Genomic DNA, 18,213 nt, shown 5'->3' with positions numbered 1-18,213 from the left:
GTAGATTATCAGACATGCAACAAGAAGGTCAGATATCATTATTACTGAAACTGGACCCAAGTAGTGTATATAAAGATCCAGTCCATTATTAAAAATGGAGGCCTCTTACACTTCAGTGTTGTGATGCAAAAATTCTAGCATAATGCTTGGTGCATAGAATTAAAAAGGTTTTGTCAGATATTATTGTTCATCCTGATCAGACAGGTTTATTACATGGACGATACATTGGAGATAATATAAGACAAGTACTGGAAACAATAGAACACTAGAAATATCGGGGACACCAGGCCTGGTTTTCATAGCTGATTTTGAAAAGGCTTTTGATAAAGTACGACTGGAGTTTATATATAAATGCCTAGAATATTTCAATTTAGGAGAATCTCTTATAAAATGGGTTAAAGTCATGTATAGTAACACTAGGTGTAAAATAGTAAATAATGGCTACATCTCAGAAAGTTTTAAACTATCAAGAGGAGTAAAACAAGGTTGTCCACTATCGGCATATCTATTTATTATTGCCATCGAAATGTTAGCTGTTAAAATTAGATCCAACAATAATATTAAGGGATTAGACTTGGCTTAAAAACGAAGTTATCATTGTACGCTGATGATTTATGTTTTCTTTAAAAAACACAATTAGAGTCTCTCATACTCGTTATACATGTCCCAAAAGAAAGAAATTAACTCACTGCAATACATTTTATTAGAAAGTTAGCAAAAATAGATAAGATCTTGCTGCCATGGAAAGGAAAATACCTGTCTATTTGTGGCAAAACTCACCCTGATTAACTCCTTAGTTATATCACAGTTGACCTATTTGCTTATGCTTTTGCCTACACCTAGTGACCTGCTATTTAAATTATATGAACCAAAACTATTACATTTTATTTGGAATGGAAAGGTTCAGTACTTTGTGAAGCATCACAGCACAGTAGAAAATATGAAAATGGCAAATAGAAATCCAAAATGGATGATGTTAAGAGACAGATGGGAGGGGTTGAATGGGGCTGAAGGGTGGGACTAATAACAAGATAAACCATGTAAAACATCTGTAAAATGAATAAAGGTTCAGAAATGAAATATGAATAATGAAATAGCACAGTTACAAATAGAAATCAAACTGGATGGACATCAGAAATAGAGGAAGGACTAAAAACAAACTAAATATAACTATTGTAAAATAGTGTCTGTAAAATGTGTGTAAGATGTATAAACTGAAGGTAGAAGCCTAAGTGTTTGTTAGTTTACGCCAATAGGGGGAAGGGTGGTCGGGCTTGGGGGAAGGGTGGTCGGGCTTGGGGAAGGGTGGTCGGGCTTGGGGGAAGGGTGGTCGGGCGTGGGGAAGGGTGGTCGGGCTTGGGGGAAGGGTGGTCGGGCTTGGGGGAAGGGTGGTCGGGCTTGGGGGAAGGGTGGTCGGGCTTGGGGGAAGGGTGGTCGGGCTTGGGGGAAGGGTGGTCGGGCTTGGGGGAAGGGTGGTCGGGCTTGGGGGAAGGGTGGTCGGGCTTGGGGGAATAATTAAGGTATATTCTTAAAAAAGTATGCATATATGATTCATTGTATGAATGATTATGTATACATATATATATGGTATGTATGTATGTAAATATGTATATATGTATATTTTTTAAATATATATTTACCCCAAAAATATATGGGGTATTGGAGATGATGCAGACAATTACATTGATGGAAGCAACAATCTATCTGCAATATCAAACTGATCCACCCCTTAAGAAAACAAAACAAAAATAAAAACAAAACAAAAATAATAAACAAAACAAAAATAAAAACAAAACAAAAATAGAGAATCAGTGACGATATCGATCCTAACCATAAAACCACTCCCTAGAGGGTAACGTCCTGTCCAGAGTCAGTATCCATGTGTACTACCAGGAGCAGATCAATCAATGACAACATATATATATAACCTATATGTAACCTATATTAATGTGTAATTCCCCTACAGGGTAATGTCCCATCCAGAGACAGTATCCATGTGTACTACCAGAAGCAGATGCGTATATACATGTCGCAGGGCTCCAGTCTGGACCGGCTCATTGAGGAGGACAGTGTGTCGTGGTCTCACAGGGTCCGTAGAAGGAGAGGCAGCTATCGTATGGAGAGCCAGGACTCCATTGTATCTATGGCCTCCAGGGATAGTATATCCAGGTAAGCAGGGTTTGGGTAGGTTACTTTCTAAATGTAATCTGAAATTGTAATCTGATTACCATTCGGGTACTTTTAGATTACTTTCCCCTTAACCGCCATTAACACCCTCACTTTGTTGAGCTTCCTCACTGGCGTGAGGGAAGACAGCCGACGAATCGGTGCAACTACAAGGGTGTGCATGATACAGTCAGATATCCTCAATTGGAAACCCAGTCGTGTCACCTCTGCGGTGCCGATAGTTAAGAGGCATTAGAAGAAGACACAAAATGTATGTTACCAATTGAACCCCATCTCTTGCAGGATAAATCAATATTACAGTTTATATAGCTGGCCAATTATATGGATGTTAAATTTGACTTTATGGGTTGGTTATGTAGGCTTCTTCTAACCCTTTGAGGACCTTTAACAGAATGTGACTGGCAGAAGGGGTGTTGTATGTGGAGGATGAGGGCTGCAGTAGATATCTCATATATGGGGGGAGTGAGGTCTAAGAGGGTTTTATAAATAACCATCAACCAGTGAGTCTTGCGACGGGTATACAGAGATTACCAGTTTACAGAGGAGTATAGAGTGCAGTGATGTGTCCTATAAGGAGCATTGGTGGCAAATCTGATGGCCGAATGGTAAAGAACATCTAGCCGCTCGAGAGCACCCTTACCTGCTGATCTATAAATTACTTCTCCGTAATCTAGCATGGGTAGGATGGTCATCTGAATCATGGTTAGTTTGGCAGCTGGGGTGAAAGAGGAGTCCACATTCAGTCAGCTGTATAAGGAAATAAACAAACAGGAAACCGTTCACCCAGAGGCGGCGCTCCTAGTGGCCGGGGACTTTAATGCAGTGAATCTTAAATCTGTTCTACCAAATTTCCATGAACATGTTAAATGTGCAACCAGAGGGAAAACAATTCTAGATCACCTTTACTCTACACACAGAGACGTGCACAAAGCTCTCCCTCTCCTTCCATTTGGTAAATCCGACCACAGCTCTATCCTCCTGAATCCGGCTTACAAGCAAAAATTAAAGCAGGAAGCGCCTGTGACTCGGTCAATAAAAAAGTGGTCAGATGAAGCAAATGCTAAACTACAGGACTGTTTTGCTATCACAGACTGGAACATGTTCCGGGATTCTTCCGATGACATTGAGGAGTTCACCACATCAGTCACTGGCTTTATAAAGAAGTGCTTCGAGAATGTCGTCCACACTGTGACTGTACGTACATACCCCAACCAGAAGCCATGGATTACAGGCAACATTCGCACTGATCTAAATGGTAGAGCTGCCGCTTTCAAGGTGTGGGACTCTAACCCGGAAGCTTATAAGAAATCCTGCTATGCCCTCTGAAGAACCATCGAACAGGCAAAGCGTCAATTCAGGACAAAGATTGAATCGTACTTCAACGGCTCCGACGCTCGTCAGATGTGGCAGGGCCTGCAAACTATTACAGACTACAAAGGGAAGCACAGCCGCGAGCCGCCCAGTGACATGAGCCTACCAGACGAGCTAAATGACTTCTATGCTCGCTTTGAGGCAAAAAACACTGAGGCACGCATGAGAGCATCAGCTGTTCCGGATGAATGTGTGATCATGCTCTCCGTAGCCGAAGTAGGTAAGACCTTTAAACAGGTCAACATTCACAAGGCTGCTGGGCCAGACGGATTACCAAGACGTGTACTCCGAGCATGTGCTGACCAACTGGCAAGTGTCTTCACTGACATTTTCAATCTGTCCCTGACTGAGTCTGTAATTCTAACCCTAACCCAACATGTTTCAAGCAGACCACCATAGTTCCTGTGCCCAAGAACACTAAGTTCTGGAACAGCCTAGTCAAAGTCAAGACCTAATCCCAATTGAGATGCTGTGGCAGGACTTGAAACTAGCCGTTCATGCTTGAAAACCCACAAATGTCACTGAGTTAAAGTAGTTCTGCATGGAAGAGTGGGCCAAAATTCCTCCACAGCGACGTGAGAGACTGATCACTAACTATAGGGAGTAATTACTTATTTTTTTATTTTGCATAACTTTATTTATGTAATAATATATACAGGTATGTAATTGTTGTGTGTTTTATTCACTCAGGTTCCCTTTATCTAATAGCTGACTTGCATAGTTAAATAAAGTTTCAATGCAAATTCAAATAAATTAGGTTTTGGTTGAAGATCTGATAACATTCAGTATTAAAAATATGCAAAAATAGAGATAATTAGAAATAGGGCAAATGCTTTTTATTGTTATTGAGATATCCTGTTATTGAGATATGCTGTTATTGAGATATCCTGTTATTGAGATATGCTGTTATTGAGATATCCTGTTATTGAGATATGCTGTTATTGAGATATCCTGTTATTGAGATATGCTGTTATTGAGATATGCTGTTATTGCATTCTATATGTCATTCTATGGCTTGATCAGTATCTTCAGGATACAGGCTGAGAGATGAGGAATCACATTCTACAGTACATTCGGCCATAACCTCCCCACCAACTTTACCATTTGGAAACTTCCACATCGTTAGCCGTGTCATGTGAAAGCCATGTTTTAACCATTGTGTCATTCCTCAGTGCCTACACTGAGGCCACCATGCTGTTCTCCCGCCAAGACACGCTGGACGAGCTGGACGGAATGCCGTCAGACGTTCCTATTCCCAGAACCAGCGAGCGTGTCCGGACCAAACTCTGTAGCATTTACGGCCTGGACGCCTCCAAGTCGACTGACAGCAGCTGCAGCCAAGTGTCCAGGTGCCTGGTCCAAGCCAAAAACCTCTTCCTCTTATTCCTCCTCCTCTTCCTCCCCTCACACACACATGTTCTGTTTATGGGTTGTTGATTATCACCCACTTTCTGTTATGGGTTGTTGATTATCACCCACTTTCTGTTATGGGTTGTTGATTGTCTGTCTGTCTGTCTGTCTGTCTGTCTGTCTGTCTGTCTGTCTGTCTGTCTGTCTGTCTGTCTGTCTGTCTGTCTGTCTGTCTGTCTGTCTGTCTGTCTGTCTGTCTGTCTGTCTGTCTGTCTGTCTGTCTGTCTGTCTGTCTGTCTGTCTGTCTGTCTGTCTGTCTGTCTGTCTGTCTGTCTGTCTGTCTGTCTGTCTGTCTGTCTGTCTGTCTGTCTGTCTGTCTGTCTGTCTGTCTGTCTGTCTGTCTGTCTGTCTGTCTGTCTGTCTGTCTGTCTGTCTGTCTGTCTGTCTGTCTGTCTGTCTGTCTGTCTGTCTGTCTGTCTGTCTGTCTGTCTGTCTGTCTGTCTGTCTGTCTGTCTGTCTGTCTGTCTGTCTGTCTGTCTGTCTGTCTGTCTGTGCCCCACAGCGAGGCGACTCAGTGCATCACTCTCTATTCACGGCAAGGCACCAATGACACCATCGAGGAGGTGGATGACGAACAGGACCAGGGGGAGGACAGGCAGAACAAACCCTTGGGACCCTCACATCCGGAGACAGAGGGGGCTGAGGGAAGCCCCTGGTGGAGTGGTGGTGGTGGAGGGACCACTGAGGAGGAGGAGAGAGACCAGGGAAAGTGGGATCCATGGGAGACTCCAGGCCCAGTGGAGGTCCCCTCCTTCAGGGTAGACGGTCCAACTTCGACCTTCCTGGCCCTTCGATCAGGGTCCCAGGACTGTACCACTGACAGTGACGATGGCGGTGTCCGGCAAGAGTACCGGAACACAGAGGAGCGGGGCCGGGCAGGTCAGCTGGACACCTCGGATGCTCCAAACACCTCGGACACTGACGTGCTTTCCAGCTACAACAAGGTTGGTTCTCTATGTCCTTTGTCACTCTGAACCGGGTTCCGTTCTAGATTTCTTCCTTCTAGGGATTTCTTCCTGGCCCCTGCTTTCACTTCTGCTTTTTGGGGTCGGGCTGGTTTACTGTAAAACACTTTGTGACAACTGCTCATGTTAAAACGGCTTTATAAAATACATTTGATTGATTGATTAATAATTTGATTGCTCACCCTTGGTAATTGTTGTATCATGAAAGGGTAAAACTAAATGGATTATGAATTATTATATTATTATTATGAATTATTATTATTTTTGTCATGGAGGCGGTGAGCTTTGACCCACTGGAGGTGAGTGAGGATGAGAGCGACAGGGACGATAAGAGGATGATGGCGATGACCCCAGACTCCAGCCGGTCAGACTATCTGGACGATCCCCTGCTGCCCTCTCTGACCACTGAGCTGACCGCCAGCGAACTGCTGCTCAACAAGTAAGTGGATGAGACACACTAATGTTAATAATGTCTCTAGTTATGTACTGAGTGTAATATATATACAGTTGAAGTCAGAAGTTTACATTCACTTAGGTTGGAGTCATTAAAACTTGTTTTTCAACCACTCCACACATTTCTTGTTAACAAACTATAGTGTTGGATAGTCGGTTAGGACATCTACTTTGTGCATGACACAAGTCATTTTTCCAACAATTGTTTACAGACAGATTATTTCACTTATAATTCACTGTATCACAATTTCAGTGGGTCAGAAGTTTACATACACTAAGTTGACTTTGCCTTTAAACAGCTTGGAAAATTCATGATGTCATGGCTTTAGAAGCTTCTGATAGGCTAATTGACATCATTTGAGTCAATTGGAGGTGTACCTGTGGATGTATTTCAAGTCCAACCTTCAAACTCAGTGCCTCTTTGCTTGACATCATGGGAAAATCTAAAGAAATCAGCCAAGACCTCAGAAGAAGAATGGTAGACTTCTACAAGTCTGGTTCATCCTTGGGAGCAATTTCCAAATGCCTGAAGGTACCACGTTCATCTGTACAAACAAATGTACGCAAGTATAAACACCATGGGACCACATAGCCGTCATACCGCTCAGGAAGGAGACACGTTCTGTCTCCTAGAGATGAACGTATTTTGTTGTGAAAAGTGCAAATCAATCCCAGAACAGCAGCAAAAGACCTTGTGAAGATGCTGGTGGAAACTGGTACAAAAGTATCTATATCCACAATAAAACAAGTCCTATATCGATATAACCTGAACGGCCGCTCAGCAAGAAAGAAGCCACTGCTCCAAAACCGCCATAAAAAAGCCAGACTACGGTTTGCAACTGCATATGGGAACAAAGACCATACTTTTTGGAGAAATGTCCTCTGGTCTGATGAGCTGTTTGGCCATAATGACCATCGTTATGTTTGGAGAAAAAAGGGGGAGGCTTGCAAGCTGAAGAACACCATCCCAACCGTGAGGCACGGGGGTGGCAGCATCATGTTGTAGGGGTGCTTTGCTGCAGGAGGGACTGATACACTTCACTAAATAGATGATATCATGAGGAAGGACAATTATGTGGAAATATATAAGCAACACCTCAAGTCATCAGTCAGGAAGTTAAAACTTGTTGGCAAATGGGTCTTCCAAATGAACAATGACCCCAAGCATTCTTCCAAAGTTGTGGCAAAATGGCTTAAGGGCAACAAAGTCAAGGTATTGGAGTGGCCATCACAAAGCTGTGACCTCAATCCTATAGAAAATGTGTGATTAGAACTGGAAAAAGTGTGCGAGAACAAGGAGGCCTACAAACCTGACTCAGTTACACCAGCTCTGTCAGGAGGAATGGGCCAGAATTCACCCAACTTATTGTGGGAAGCTTGTGGAAGGCTACCCGAAACATTTGACCCAAGTTAAACAATTTAAAGGCAATGCTACCAAATGCTAATTGAGTGTATGTAAACTTCTGACCCACTGGGAATGTGATGAAAGAAATAAAAGCTGAAATAAATAATTCTCTCTACTATTATTCTGACATTTCACATTCTTAAAATAAAGTGGTGATCCTAACTGACCTAAGACAGGACAGTTTTACTCCTTTTTACATTCAGTGAGTGTATGTGAACTTCTGACCCACTGGGAATGTGAAAAAAAACTGAAATAAATCATTCTCTCTACTATTTTTCTGACAGTGGTGGTGATCCTAACTGACCTAAGACAGACAATTTTCTACTAGGATTAAATGTCAGGAATTGTGAAAGTTTAAATGTTTTTGGCTGAGGTGTATGTAAACTTCTGACTTCAACTGTAGATCTATATTACAATAGAACAGTACTTCCCAAAACATTTTAGTTGAACTGTGGAACATCTTGGTGTGTTTAAACATTCTGCGGCATATCTAAAATGTCCTTATTAGTGGTAATGACCTCCATCTCATCTGATCCATACTGCAAATCATCTATTTTCTGTGACAAACGTTTTTCATTTTTTTATAGATTAAAGTGTTTATTTGAATTATTGTCATAGTTCCTTATTCATAACGATTCATTTCCCCTTTAAGAGCGTCCCACAAATCTGCACCAAAAAAAATACACAACATGGCCAAAAGTATACACCTGTTTGTCAAACAACTCGTTCCAAAATCATGAGTATTAATATGGAGTTGGTCCCCCCCTTTGCTGCTATACTGGCTTTCACTCTTCTGGGAAGGCTTTCCAGTTGATGTTGGAACATTGCTGCTATAACAGCCTCCACTCTTCTGGGAAGGCTTTCCATTAGATGTTGGAACATTGCTGCTATAACAGCCTCCACTCGTCTGGGAAGGCTTTCCACTAGATGTTGGAACATTGCTGCTATAACAGCCTCCACTCTTCTGGGAAGGCTTTCCACTAGATGTTGGAACATTGCTGCTATAACAGCCTCCACTCTTCTGGGAAGACTTTCCTCTAGATGTTGGAACATTGCTGCTATAACAGCCTCCACTCTTCTGGGAAGGCTTTCCTCTAGATGTTGGAACATTGCTGCTATAACAGCCTCCACTCTTCTGGGAAGACTTTCCACTAGATGTAGGAACATTGCTGCGGGGACATGCTTCCATTCAGCCACAAGCGCATTCGTGAGGTCAGGCACTGACGTTGGGTGATTAGGTCTGGCTCGCAGTCGGCGTTCCAATTCATCCCAAAGGTGTTCAATGGGGTTGAGGTTAGGGCTCTGCTCAGGCCAGTCAAGTTCTTCCACACCGATCTGAACATACTATTTCTGTATGGACCTCACTTTGTGCACATGGGCATTGTCAAGCTGAAACAGGAAAGGGCCTTCTCCAAACTGTTTCCACAAAGTAGGAAGCACAGAATAATTTAGAATGTCATTGTATGCTGTAGCGTTAAGATTTCCCTTCACTGGAACTAAAGAGCCCAAACCATGAAAAACAGCCCCAGGCCATTATTCCTCATCCACCAAACTTTATACAGTTGTTGGCACTATACATTCGGGCAGATAGCGTTCTCCTAGCATCCGCAAACCCAGATTCGTCCGTCGGACTGCCAGATGGTGAAGCGTGATTCATCACTCCAGAGAATGTGTTTCCACTGCTCCAGAGTAAAATGGCGGCAAGCTTTACACCACTCCAGCTGACGCATGGCGTTGTGCATGGTGATCTTAGCTTATCTTATATCTGATCTTATCTTAGGCTTGTGTGCGGCTTCTCGGCAATGGAAACCTATTTCATGAAGCTCCAGTCGAACAGTCATTGTGCTGACGTTGCTTCCAGAGGCAGATTGGTACTCGGAAGTGAGTGTTGCAACCGAGGACAGATTATTTTTATGCTTTACGCACTTCATTACTCTGCAGTCCCGTTCTGTGAGTTTGTGTGGCCTACCACTTCAGTACTCTGCGGTCCCGTTCTGTGAGTTTGTGACATACAGTACCAGAGGCTGTGGTTCAGCTAAGACCAGAGACATACAGTACCAGATGGTTCAGCTAAGACCAGAGACATACAGTACCAGAGGCTGTGGTTCAGCTAAAACCAGAGACTTACAGTACCAGAGGCTGTGGTTCAGCTAAGCCTAATCCGATTCTCACAGGCGAAGTTCTCACAGGCGAAATTAAATGATACAAATTACTTTGCCCGTGATGCTCTCTCCTCAAATGATAAACTGGACCTAAAACAACAGCTGTAACCATGGGATGTTTACTGTTTTATCTGACCTCCACTAGTGCTCCCAAGTCAACAGTCCAATGTGCATTCCACAGGTCACGTTTATCAGTGACTGATTATATTATCACGATTAGGAGACGTTTTGTGGCACACCTGAGAGTTTCCTCAAGGCACACCTGCGAGTTTCCTCAAGGCACACCTGCGAGTTTCCTCAAGGCACACCTGCGAGTTTCCTCAAGGCACACCTGCGAGTTTCCTCAAGGCACACCTGAGAGTTTCCTCAAGGCACACCTGAAGAGTTTCCTCAAGGCACACCTGAGAGTTTCCTCAAGGCACACCTGAGAGTTTCCTCAAGGCACACCTGAGAGTTTCCTCAAGGCACACCTGAAGAGTTTCCTCAAGGCACACCTGAAGAGTTTCCTCAAGGCACACCTGAAGAGTTTCCTCAAGGCACACCTGAGAGTTTCCTCAAGGCACACCTGAAGAGTTTCCTCAAGGCACACCTGAAGAGTTTCCTCAAGGCACACCTGAGAGTTTCCTCAAGGCACACCTGAAGAGTTTCCTCAAGGCACACCTGAGAGTTTCCTCAAGGCACACCTGAGAGTTTCCTCAAGGCACACCTGAGAGTTTCATCAAGGCACACCTGAGAGTTTCCTCAAGGCACACCTGAAGAGTTTCCTCAAGGCACACCTGAGAGTTTCCTCAAGGCACACCTGAGAGTTTCCTCAAGGCACACCTGAGAGTTTCCTCAAGGCACACCTGAGAGTTTCCTCAAGGCACACCTGAGAGTTTCCTTTAAGGCACACCTGAAGAGTTTCCTCAAGGCACACCTGAGAGTTTCCTCAAGGCACACCTGAGAGTTTCCTCAAGGCACACCTGAGAGTTTCCTCAAGGCACACCTGAGAGTTTCCTCAAGGCACACCTGAAGAGTTTCCTCAAGGCACACCTGAGAGTTTCCTCAAGGCACACCTGAGAGTTTCCTCAAGGCACACCTGAGAGTTTCCTTTAAGGCACACCTGAAGAGTTTCCTCAAGGCACACCTGAGAGTTTCCTCAAGGCACACCTGAGAGTTTCCTCAGTGTGGCTTCGACACTGTGCTTTTATAACCCGTTTGCTATAGAGAATGGTGGAACACACCACATCTCAACATGACTACTGGGACCACCTGGAATTATACAACATCGGTTATCAAATACATTTTTAACTCTGAACATCATTCAACACCTTCAAACGCAAACCTTGATTCTAATAGGAAACATTCACACCTCCATCCTAGCTTGGTTGCCAGATCTTTTTTTTTTACACTTTAGCTAATATCTCCCTCCCCCGCCCTGCCCCCCTCTCCCTCTCTCCCCTTCCCTCTCTCCCCCGCCCTCTCTCCCTTCCCTCTCTCCCCCTCCCTCTCTCCTCTCCCTCTCTCCCCCTCCCTCTCTCCCCCTCCCTTTCTTCCCCTCCCTCTCTCCACCCCCCTCTCACCTCTCCCTCTCTCCCCCTCCCTCTCTCCCCCTCCCTCTCTCCTCTCCCTCTCTCCCCCTCCCTCTCTCCCCCTCCCTTTCTTCCCCACCCTCTCCCCCTCCCTCTCACCTCTCCCTCTCTCCCTCTCCCTCTCTCCCCTCCCTCTCTCCCCCTCCCTTTCTTCCCCACCCTCTCCCCCTCCCTCTCACCTCTCCCTCTCTCCCTCTCCCTCTCCCTCTCACCTCTTCCTCTCTCCCCCTCCCTCTCTCCCCCTCCCTCTCTCCCCCACCCTCTCCCCCACCCTCTCCCCCTCCCTCTCTCCCCCTCCCTCTCTCCCTCTCCCTCTCTCCTCTCCCTCTCTCCCCCTTCCTCTCTCCCTCTCCCTCTCTCCTCTCCCTCTCTCCCTCTCCCTCTCTCCTCTCCCTCTCTCCCTCTCCCTCCCCTCTCTCCCCCTCCCTCTCTCCCCCTCCCTCCCCCCTCTCTCTCCCCTCCATCAGGATGTTCCATGATGAGGAGCTAGAGCGGTCGGAGCGGTTCTATGTGGGCCAGCCCCTGGTGCTCCAGTTGGTCTATGCCCTGTATAACATGCTGGTGGCCCACTCTGAGATGGTGTGTTACCTAGTCATCATACTCAACAACATGCTGTCAGCCTCCTGCGTCACCCTGGTCCTCCCCATCCTCATCTTCCTCTGGGCCATGCTGTCGGTACCGAGACCCAGTAAGAGGTTCTGGATGACCGCCATCGTTTATACCGAGGTAAAGTAGCCCTACAACCAGTACCCTATTCCCTATTTAGTACACTACTTTTAGCCAGGGGTCCAATTTGGGACACAGGCCGAGAAAATAATATAATATGCTATATGCTACAGAGAACTACTGCACGTTAAACACAGTGTCACTGCTATAGTCTATGACAGTAGTCTATGACAGACATTGACACTGCTATACTGCTATAGTCTATGACAGACATTGACACTGCTATAGTCTATGACAGACATTGACACTGCTATAGTCTATGACAGACATTGACACTGCTATAGTCTATGACAGACATAAACACTGCTATAGTCTATGACAGACATTGACACTGCTATACTGCTATTGTCTATGACAGACATAAACACTGCTATAGTCTATGACAGACATAAACACTGCTATAGTCTATGACAGACATAAACACTGCTATACTGCTATAGTCTATGACAGACATAAACACTGCTATAGTCTATGACAGACATAAACACTGCTATACTGCTATTGTCTATGACAGACATAAACACTGCTATAGTCTATGACAGACATAAACACTGCTATACTGCTATTGTCTATGACAGACATAAACACTGCTATAGTCTATGACAGACATTGACACTGCTATAGTCTATGACAGACATTGACACTGCTATAGTCTATGACAGACATAGACACTGCTATAGTCTATGACAGACATAGACACTGCTATAGTCTATGACAGACATAAACACTGCTGTAGTCTATGACAGACATTGACACTGCTATAGTCTATGACAGACATAAACACTGCTATAGTCTATGACAGACATAAACACTGCTATACTACTATTGTCTATGACAGACATAAACACTGCTATAGTCTATGACAGACATTGACACTGCTATAGTCTATGACAGACATTGACACTGCTATAGTCTATGACAGACATAGACACTGCTATAGTCTATGACAGACATTGACACTGCTATACTGCTATACTGCTATAGTCTATGACAGACATAGACACTGCTATAGTCTATGACAGACATAGACACTGCTATAGTCTATGACAGACATTGACACTGCTATAGTCTATGACAGACATTGACACTGCTATAGTCTATGACAGACATTGACACTGCTATAGTCTATGACAGACATTGACACTGCTATACTGCTATTGTCTATGACAGACATAAACACTGCTATAGTCTATGACAGACATTGATACTGCTATACTGCTATAGTCTATGACAGACATTGACACTGCTATAGTCTATGACAGACATTGACACTGCTATACTGCTATACTGCTATAGTCTATGACAGACATTGACACTGCTATAGTCTATGACAGACATTGACACTGCTATAGTCTATGACAGACATTCACACTGCTATACTGCTATAGTCTATGACAGACATTGACACTGCTATACTGCTATACTGCTATAGTCTATGACAGACATTGACACTGCTATACTGCTATAGTCTATGACAGACATTGACACTGCTATAGTCTATGACAGACATTGACACTGCTATAGTCTATGACAGACATTGACACTGCTATGCTGCTATAGTCTATGACAGACATTGACACTGCTATAGTCTATGACAGACATTCACACTGCTATAGTCTATGACAGAGATTTACACTGCTATACTAATATACTGCTATAGTCTATGACAGACATTGACACTGCTATACTGCTATAGTCTATGACAGACATTGACACTGCTATACTGCTATAGTCTATGACAGACATTGACACTGCTATAGTCTATGACAGACATTCACACTGCTATACTGCTATAGTCTATGACAGACATTGACACTGCTATACTGCTATAGTCTATGACAGACATTGACACTGCTATAGTCTATGACAGACATAGACACTGCTATAGTCTATGACAGACATTGACACTGCTATACTGCTATAGTCTATGACAGACATTGACACTGCTATAGTCTATGACAGACATTGACACTGCTATACTGCTATATTCTATGACAGACATTGACACTGCTATAGTCTATGACAGACGTAGACACTGCTATAGTCTATGACAGACATTCACACTGCTATACTGCTATAGTCTATGACAGACATAAACACTGCTATACTGCTATATTCTATGACAGACATTGACACTGCTATACTGCTATAGTCTATGACAGACATTGACACTGCTATAGTCTATGACAGACATTGACACTGCTATACTGCTATATTCTATGACAGACATTGACACTGCTATAGTCTATGACAGACGTAGACACTGCTATAGTCTATGACAGACATTGACACTGCTATACTGCTATATTCTATGACAGACATTGACACTGCTATACTGCTATAGTCTATGACAGACATTGACACTGCTATACTGCTATAGTCTATGACAGACATTGACACTGCTATACTGCTATAGTCTATGACAGACATTGACACTGCTATAGTCTATGACAGACATTGACACTGCTATAGTCTATGACAGACATTGACACTGCTATAGTCTATGACAGACATTGACACTGCTATACTGCTATAGTCTATGACAGACATTGACACTGCTATACTGCTATAGTCTATGACAGACATTGACACTGCTATACTGCTATAGTCTATGACAGACATTGACACTGCTATACTGCTATAGTCTATGACAGACATTGACACTGCTATACTGCTATAGTCTATGACAGACATTGACACTGCTATACTGCTATAGTCTATGACAGACATTGACACTGCTATACTGCTATAGTCTATGACAGACATTGACACTGCTATAGTCTATGACAGACATTGACACTGCTATACTGCTATATTCTATGACAGACATTGACACTGCTATAGTCTATGACAGACGTAGACACTGCTATAGTCTATGACAGACATTCACACTGCTATACTGCTATAGTCTATGACAGACATTGACACTGCTATAGTCTATGACAGACATTGACACTGCTATAGTCTATGACAGACATTGACACTGCTATAGTCTATGACAGACATTGACACTGCTATACTGCTATAGTCTATGACAGACATTGACACTGCTATACTGCTATAGTCTATGACAGACATTGACACTGCTATACTGCTATAGTCTATGACAGACATTGACACTGCTATAGTCTATGACAGACATTGACACTGCTATACTGCTATAGTCTATGACAGACATTGACACTGCTATACTGCTATAGTCTATGACAGACATTGACACTGCTATACTGCTATAGTCTATGACAGACATTGACACTGCTATAGTCTATGACAGACGTAGACACTGCTATAGTCTATGACAGACATTGACACTGCTATACTGCTGTAGTCTATGACAGACATTGACACTGCTATAGTCTATGACAGACGTAGACACTGCTATGCTGCTATAGTCTATGACAGACATTGACACTGCTATAGTCTATGACAGACATTGACACTGCTATACTGCTATAGTCTATGACAGACATAGACACTGCTATAGTCTATGACAGACATTGACACTGCTATACTGCTATAGTCTATGACAGACATTGACACTGCTATAGTCTATGACAGACATTGACACTGCTATACTGCTATAGTCTATGACAGACATTGACACTGCTATAGTCTATGACAGACATTGACACTGCTATACTGCTATAGTCTATGACAGACATAGACACTGCTATAGTCTATGACAGACATTGACACTGCTATACTGCTATAGTCTATGACAGACATTGACACTGCTATATTCTATGACAGACATTGACACTGCTATACTGCTATAGTCTATGACAGACATAGACACTGCTATAGTCTATGACAGACATTGACACTGCTATAGTCTATGACAGACATTGACACTGCTATAGTCTATGACAGACATTGACACTGCTATAGTCTATGACAGACATTGACACTGCTATACTGCTATAGTCTATGACAGACATTGACACTGCTATACTGCTATAGTCTATGACAGACATTGACACTGCTATACTGCTATAGTCTATGACAGACATTGACACTGCTATACTGCTATAGTCTATGACAGACATTGACACTGCTATACTGCTATAGTCTATGACAGACATTGACACTGCTATACTGCTATAGTCTATGACAGACATTGACACTGCTATACTGCTATATTCTATGACAGACATTGACACTGCTATACTGCTATAGTCTATGACAGACATTGACACTGCTATAGTCTATGACAGACGTAGACACTGCTATAGTCTATGACAGACATTGACACTGCTATACTGCTGTAGTCTATGACAGACATTGACACTGCTATAGTCTATGACAGACGTAGACACTGCTATGCTGCTATAGTCTATGACAGACATTGACACTGCTATAGTCTATGACAGACATTGACACTGCTATACTGCTATAGTCTATGACAGACATAGACACTGCTATAGTCTATGACAGACATTGACACTGCTATACTGCTATAGTCTATGACAGACATTGACACTGCTATAGTCTATGACAGACATTGACACTGCTATACTGCTATAGTCTATGACAGACATAGACACTGCTATAGTCTATGACAGACATTGACACTGCTATACTGCTATAGTCTATGACAGACATAGACACTGCTATACTGCTATAGTCTATGACAGACGTAGACACTGGTATAGTCTATGACAGACATTGACACTGCTATACTGCTATAGTCTATGACAGACATTGACACTGCTATACTGCTATAGTCTATGACAGACATTGACACTGCTATAGTCTATGACAGACATTGACACTGCTATAGTCTATGACAGACATTGACACTGCTATACTGCTATAGTCTATGACAGACATTGACACTGCTATAGTCTATGACAGACATTGACACTGCTATACTGCTATATTCTATGACAGACATTGACACTGCTATAGTCTATGACAGACATTGACACTGCTATACTGCTATAGTCTATGACAGACATTGACACTGCTATAGTCTATGACAGACATTGACACTGCTATACTGCTATATTCTATGACAGACATTGACACTGCTATAGTCTATGACAGACATTGACACTGCTATACTGCTATAGTCTATGACAGACATAGACACTGCTATAGTCTATGACAGACATTGACACTGCTATAGTCTATGACAGACATTGACACTGCTATAGTCTATGACAGACATTGACACTGCTATACTGCTATAGTCTATGACAGACATTGACACTGCTATAGTCTATGACAGACGTAGACACTGCTATACTGCTGTAGTCTATGACAGACATTGACACTGCTATAGTCTATGACAGACATTGACACTGCTATACTGCTATAGTCTATGCCAGACATTGACACTGCTATAGTCTATGACAGACATTGACACTGCTATACTGCTATAGTCTATGACAGACATTGACACTGCTATAGTCTATGACAGACATTGACACTGCTATAGTCTATGACAGACGTAGACACTGCTATACTGCTATAGTCTATGACAGACATTGACACTGCTATAGTCTATGACAGACATAGACACTGCTATAGTCTATGACAGACATTGACACTGCTATAGTCTATGACAGACATTGACACTGCTATAGTCTATGACAGACATTGACACTGCTATACTGCTGTAGTCTATGACAGACATTGACACTGCTATAGTCTATGACAGACGTAGACACTGCTATGCTGCTATAGTCTATGACAGACATTGACACTGCTATAGTCTATGACAGACATTGACACTGCTATACTGCTATAGTCTATGACAGACATAGACACTGCTATAGTCTATGACAGACATTGACACTGCTATACTGCTATAGTCTATGACAGACATTGACACTGCTATAGTCTATGACAGACATTGACACTGCTATACTGCTATAGTCTATGACAGACATAGACACTGCTATAGTCTATGACAGACATTGACACTGCTATACTGCTATAGTCTATGACAGACATAGACA

General features: G+C 43.1%; 1 protein-coding gene across 1 annotated transcript in view; it reads left to right on the top strand.

The window, feature by feature from the left end:
• The window catches only part of LOC124040701 (piezo-type mechanosensitive ion channel component 2-like), a 202,099-nt gene that overhangs the window by 152,076 nt on the left and 31,810 nt on the right, over nt 1-18,213 (top strand). The window contains exons 36-40 of the mRNA XM_046357776.1: nt 1,967-2,169; nt 4,731-4,907; nt 5,726-5,912; nt 6,209-6,372; nt 11,992-12,250. Coding sequence (XP_046213732.1) covers nt 1,967-2,169; nt 4,731-4,907; nt 5,726-5,912; nt 6,209-6,372; nt 11,992-12,250 — 990 coding nt within the window. The remainder of the gene's footprint in view (nt 1-1,966; nt 2,170-4,730; nt 4,908-5,725; nt 5,913-6,208; nt 6,373-11,991; nt 12,251-18,213) is intronic.

Source organism: Oncorhynchus gorbuscha, linkage group LG08 (assembly GCF_021184085.1).
Source record: "Oncorhynchus gorbuscha isolate QuinsamMale2020 ecotype Even-year linkage group LG08, OgorEven_v1.0, whole genome shotgun sequence".
NCBI lineage: Eukaryota > Metazoa > Chordata > Actinopteri > Salmoniformes > Salmonidae > Oncorhynchus > Oncorhynchus gorbuscha.
Note: the sequence above shows the minus strand (reverse complement) of the source record. Positions and strands in the feature narration are given on the sequence as shown.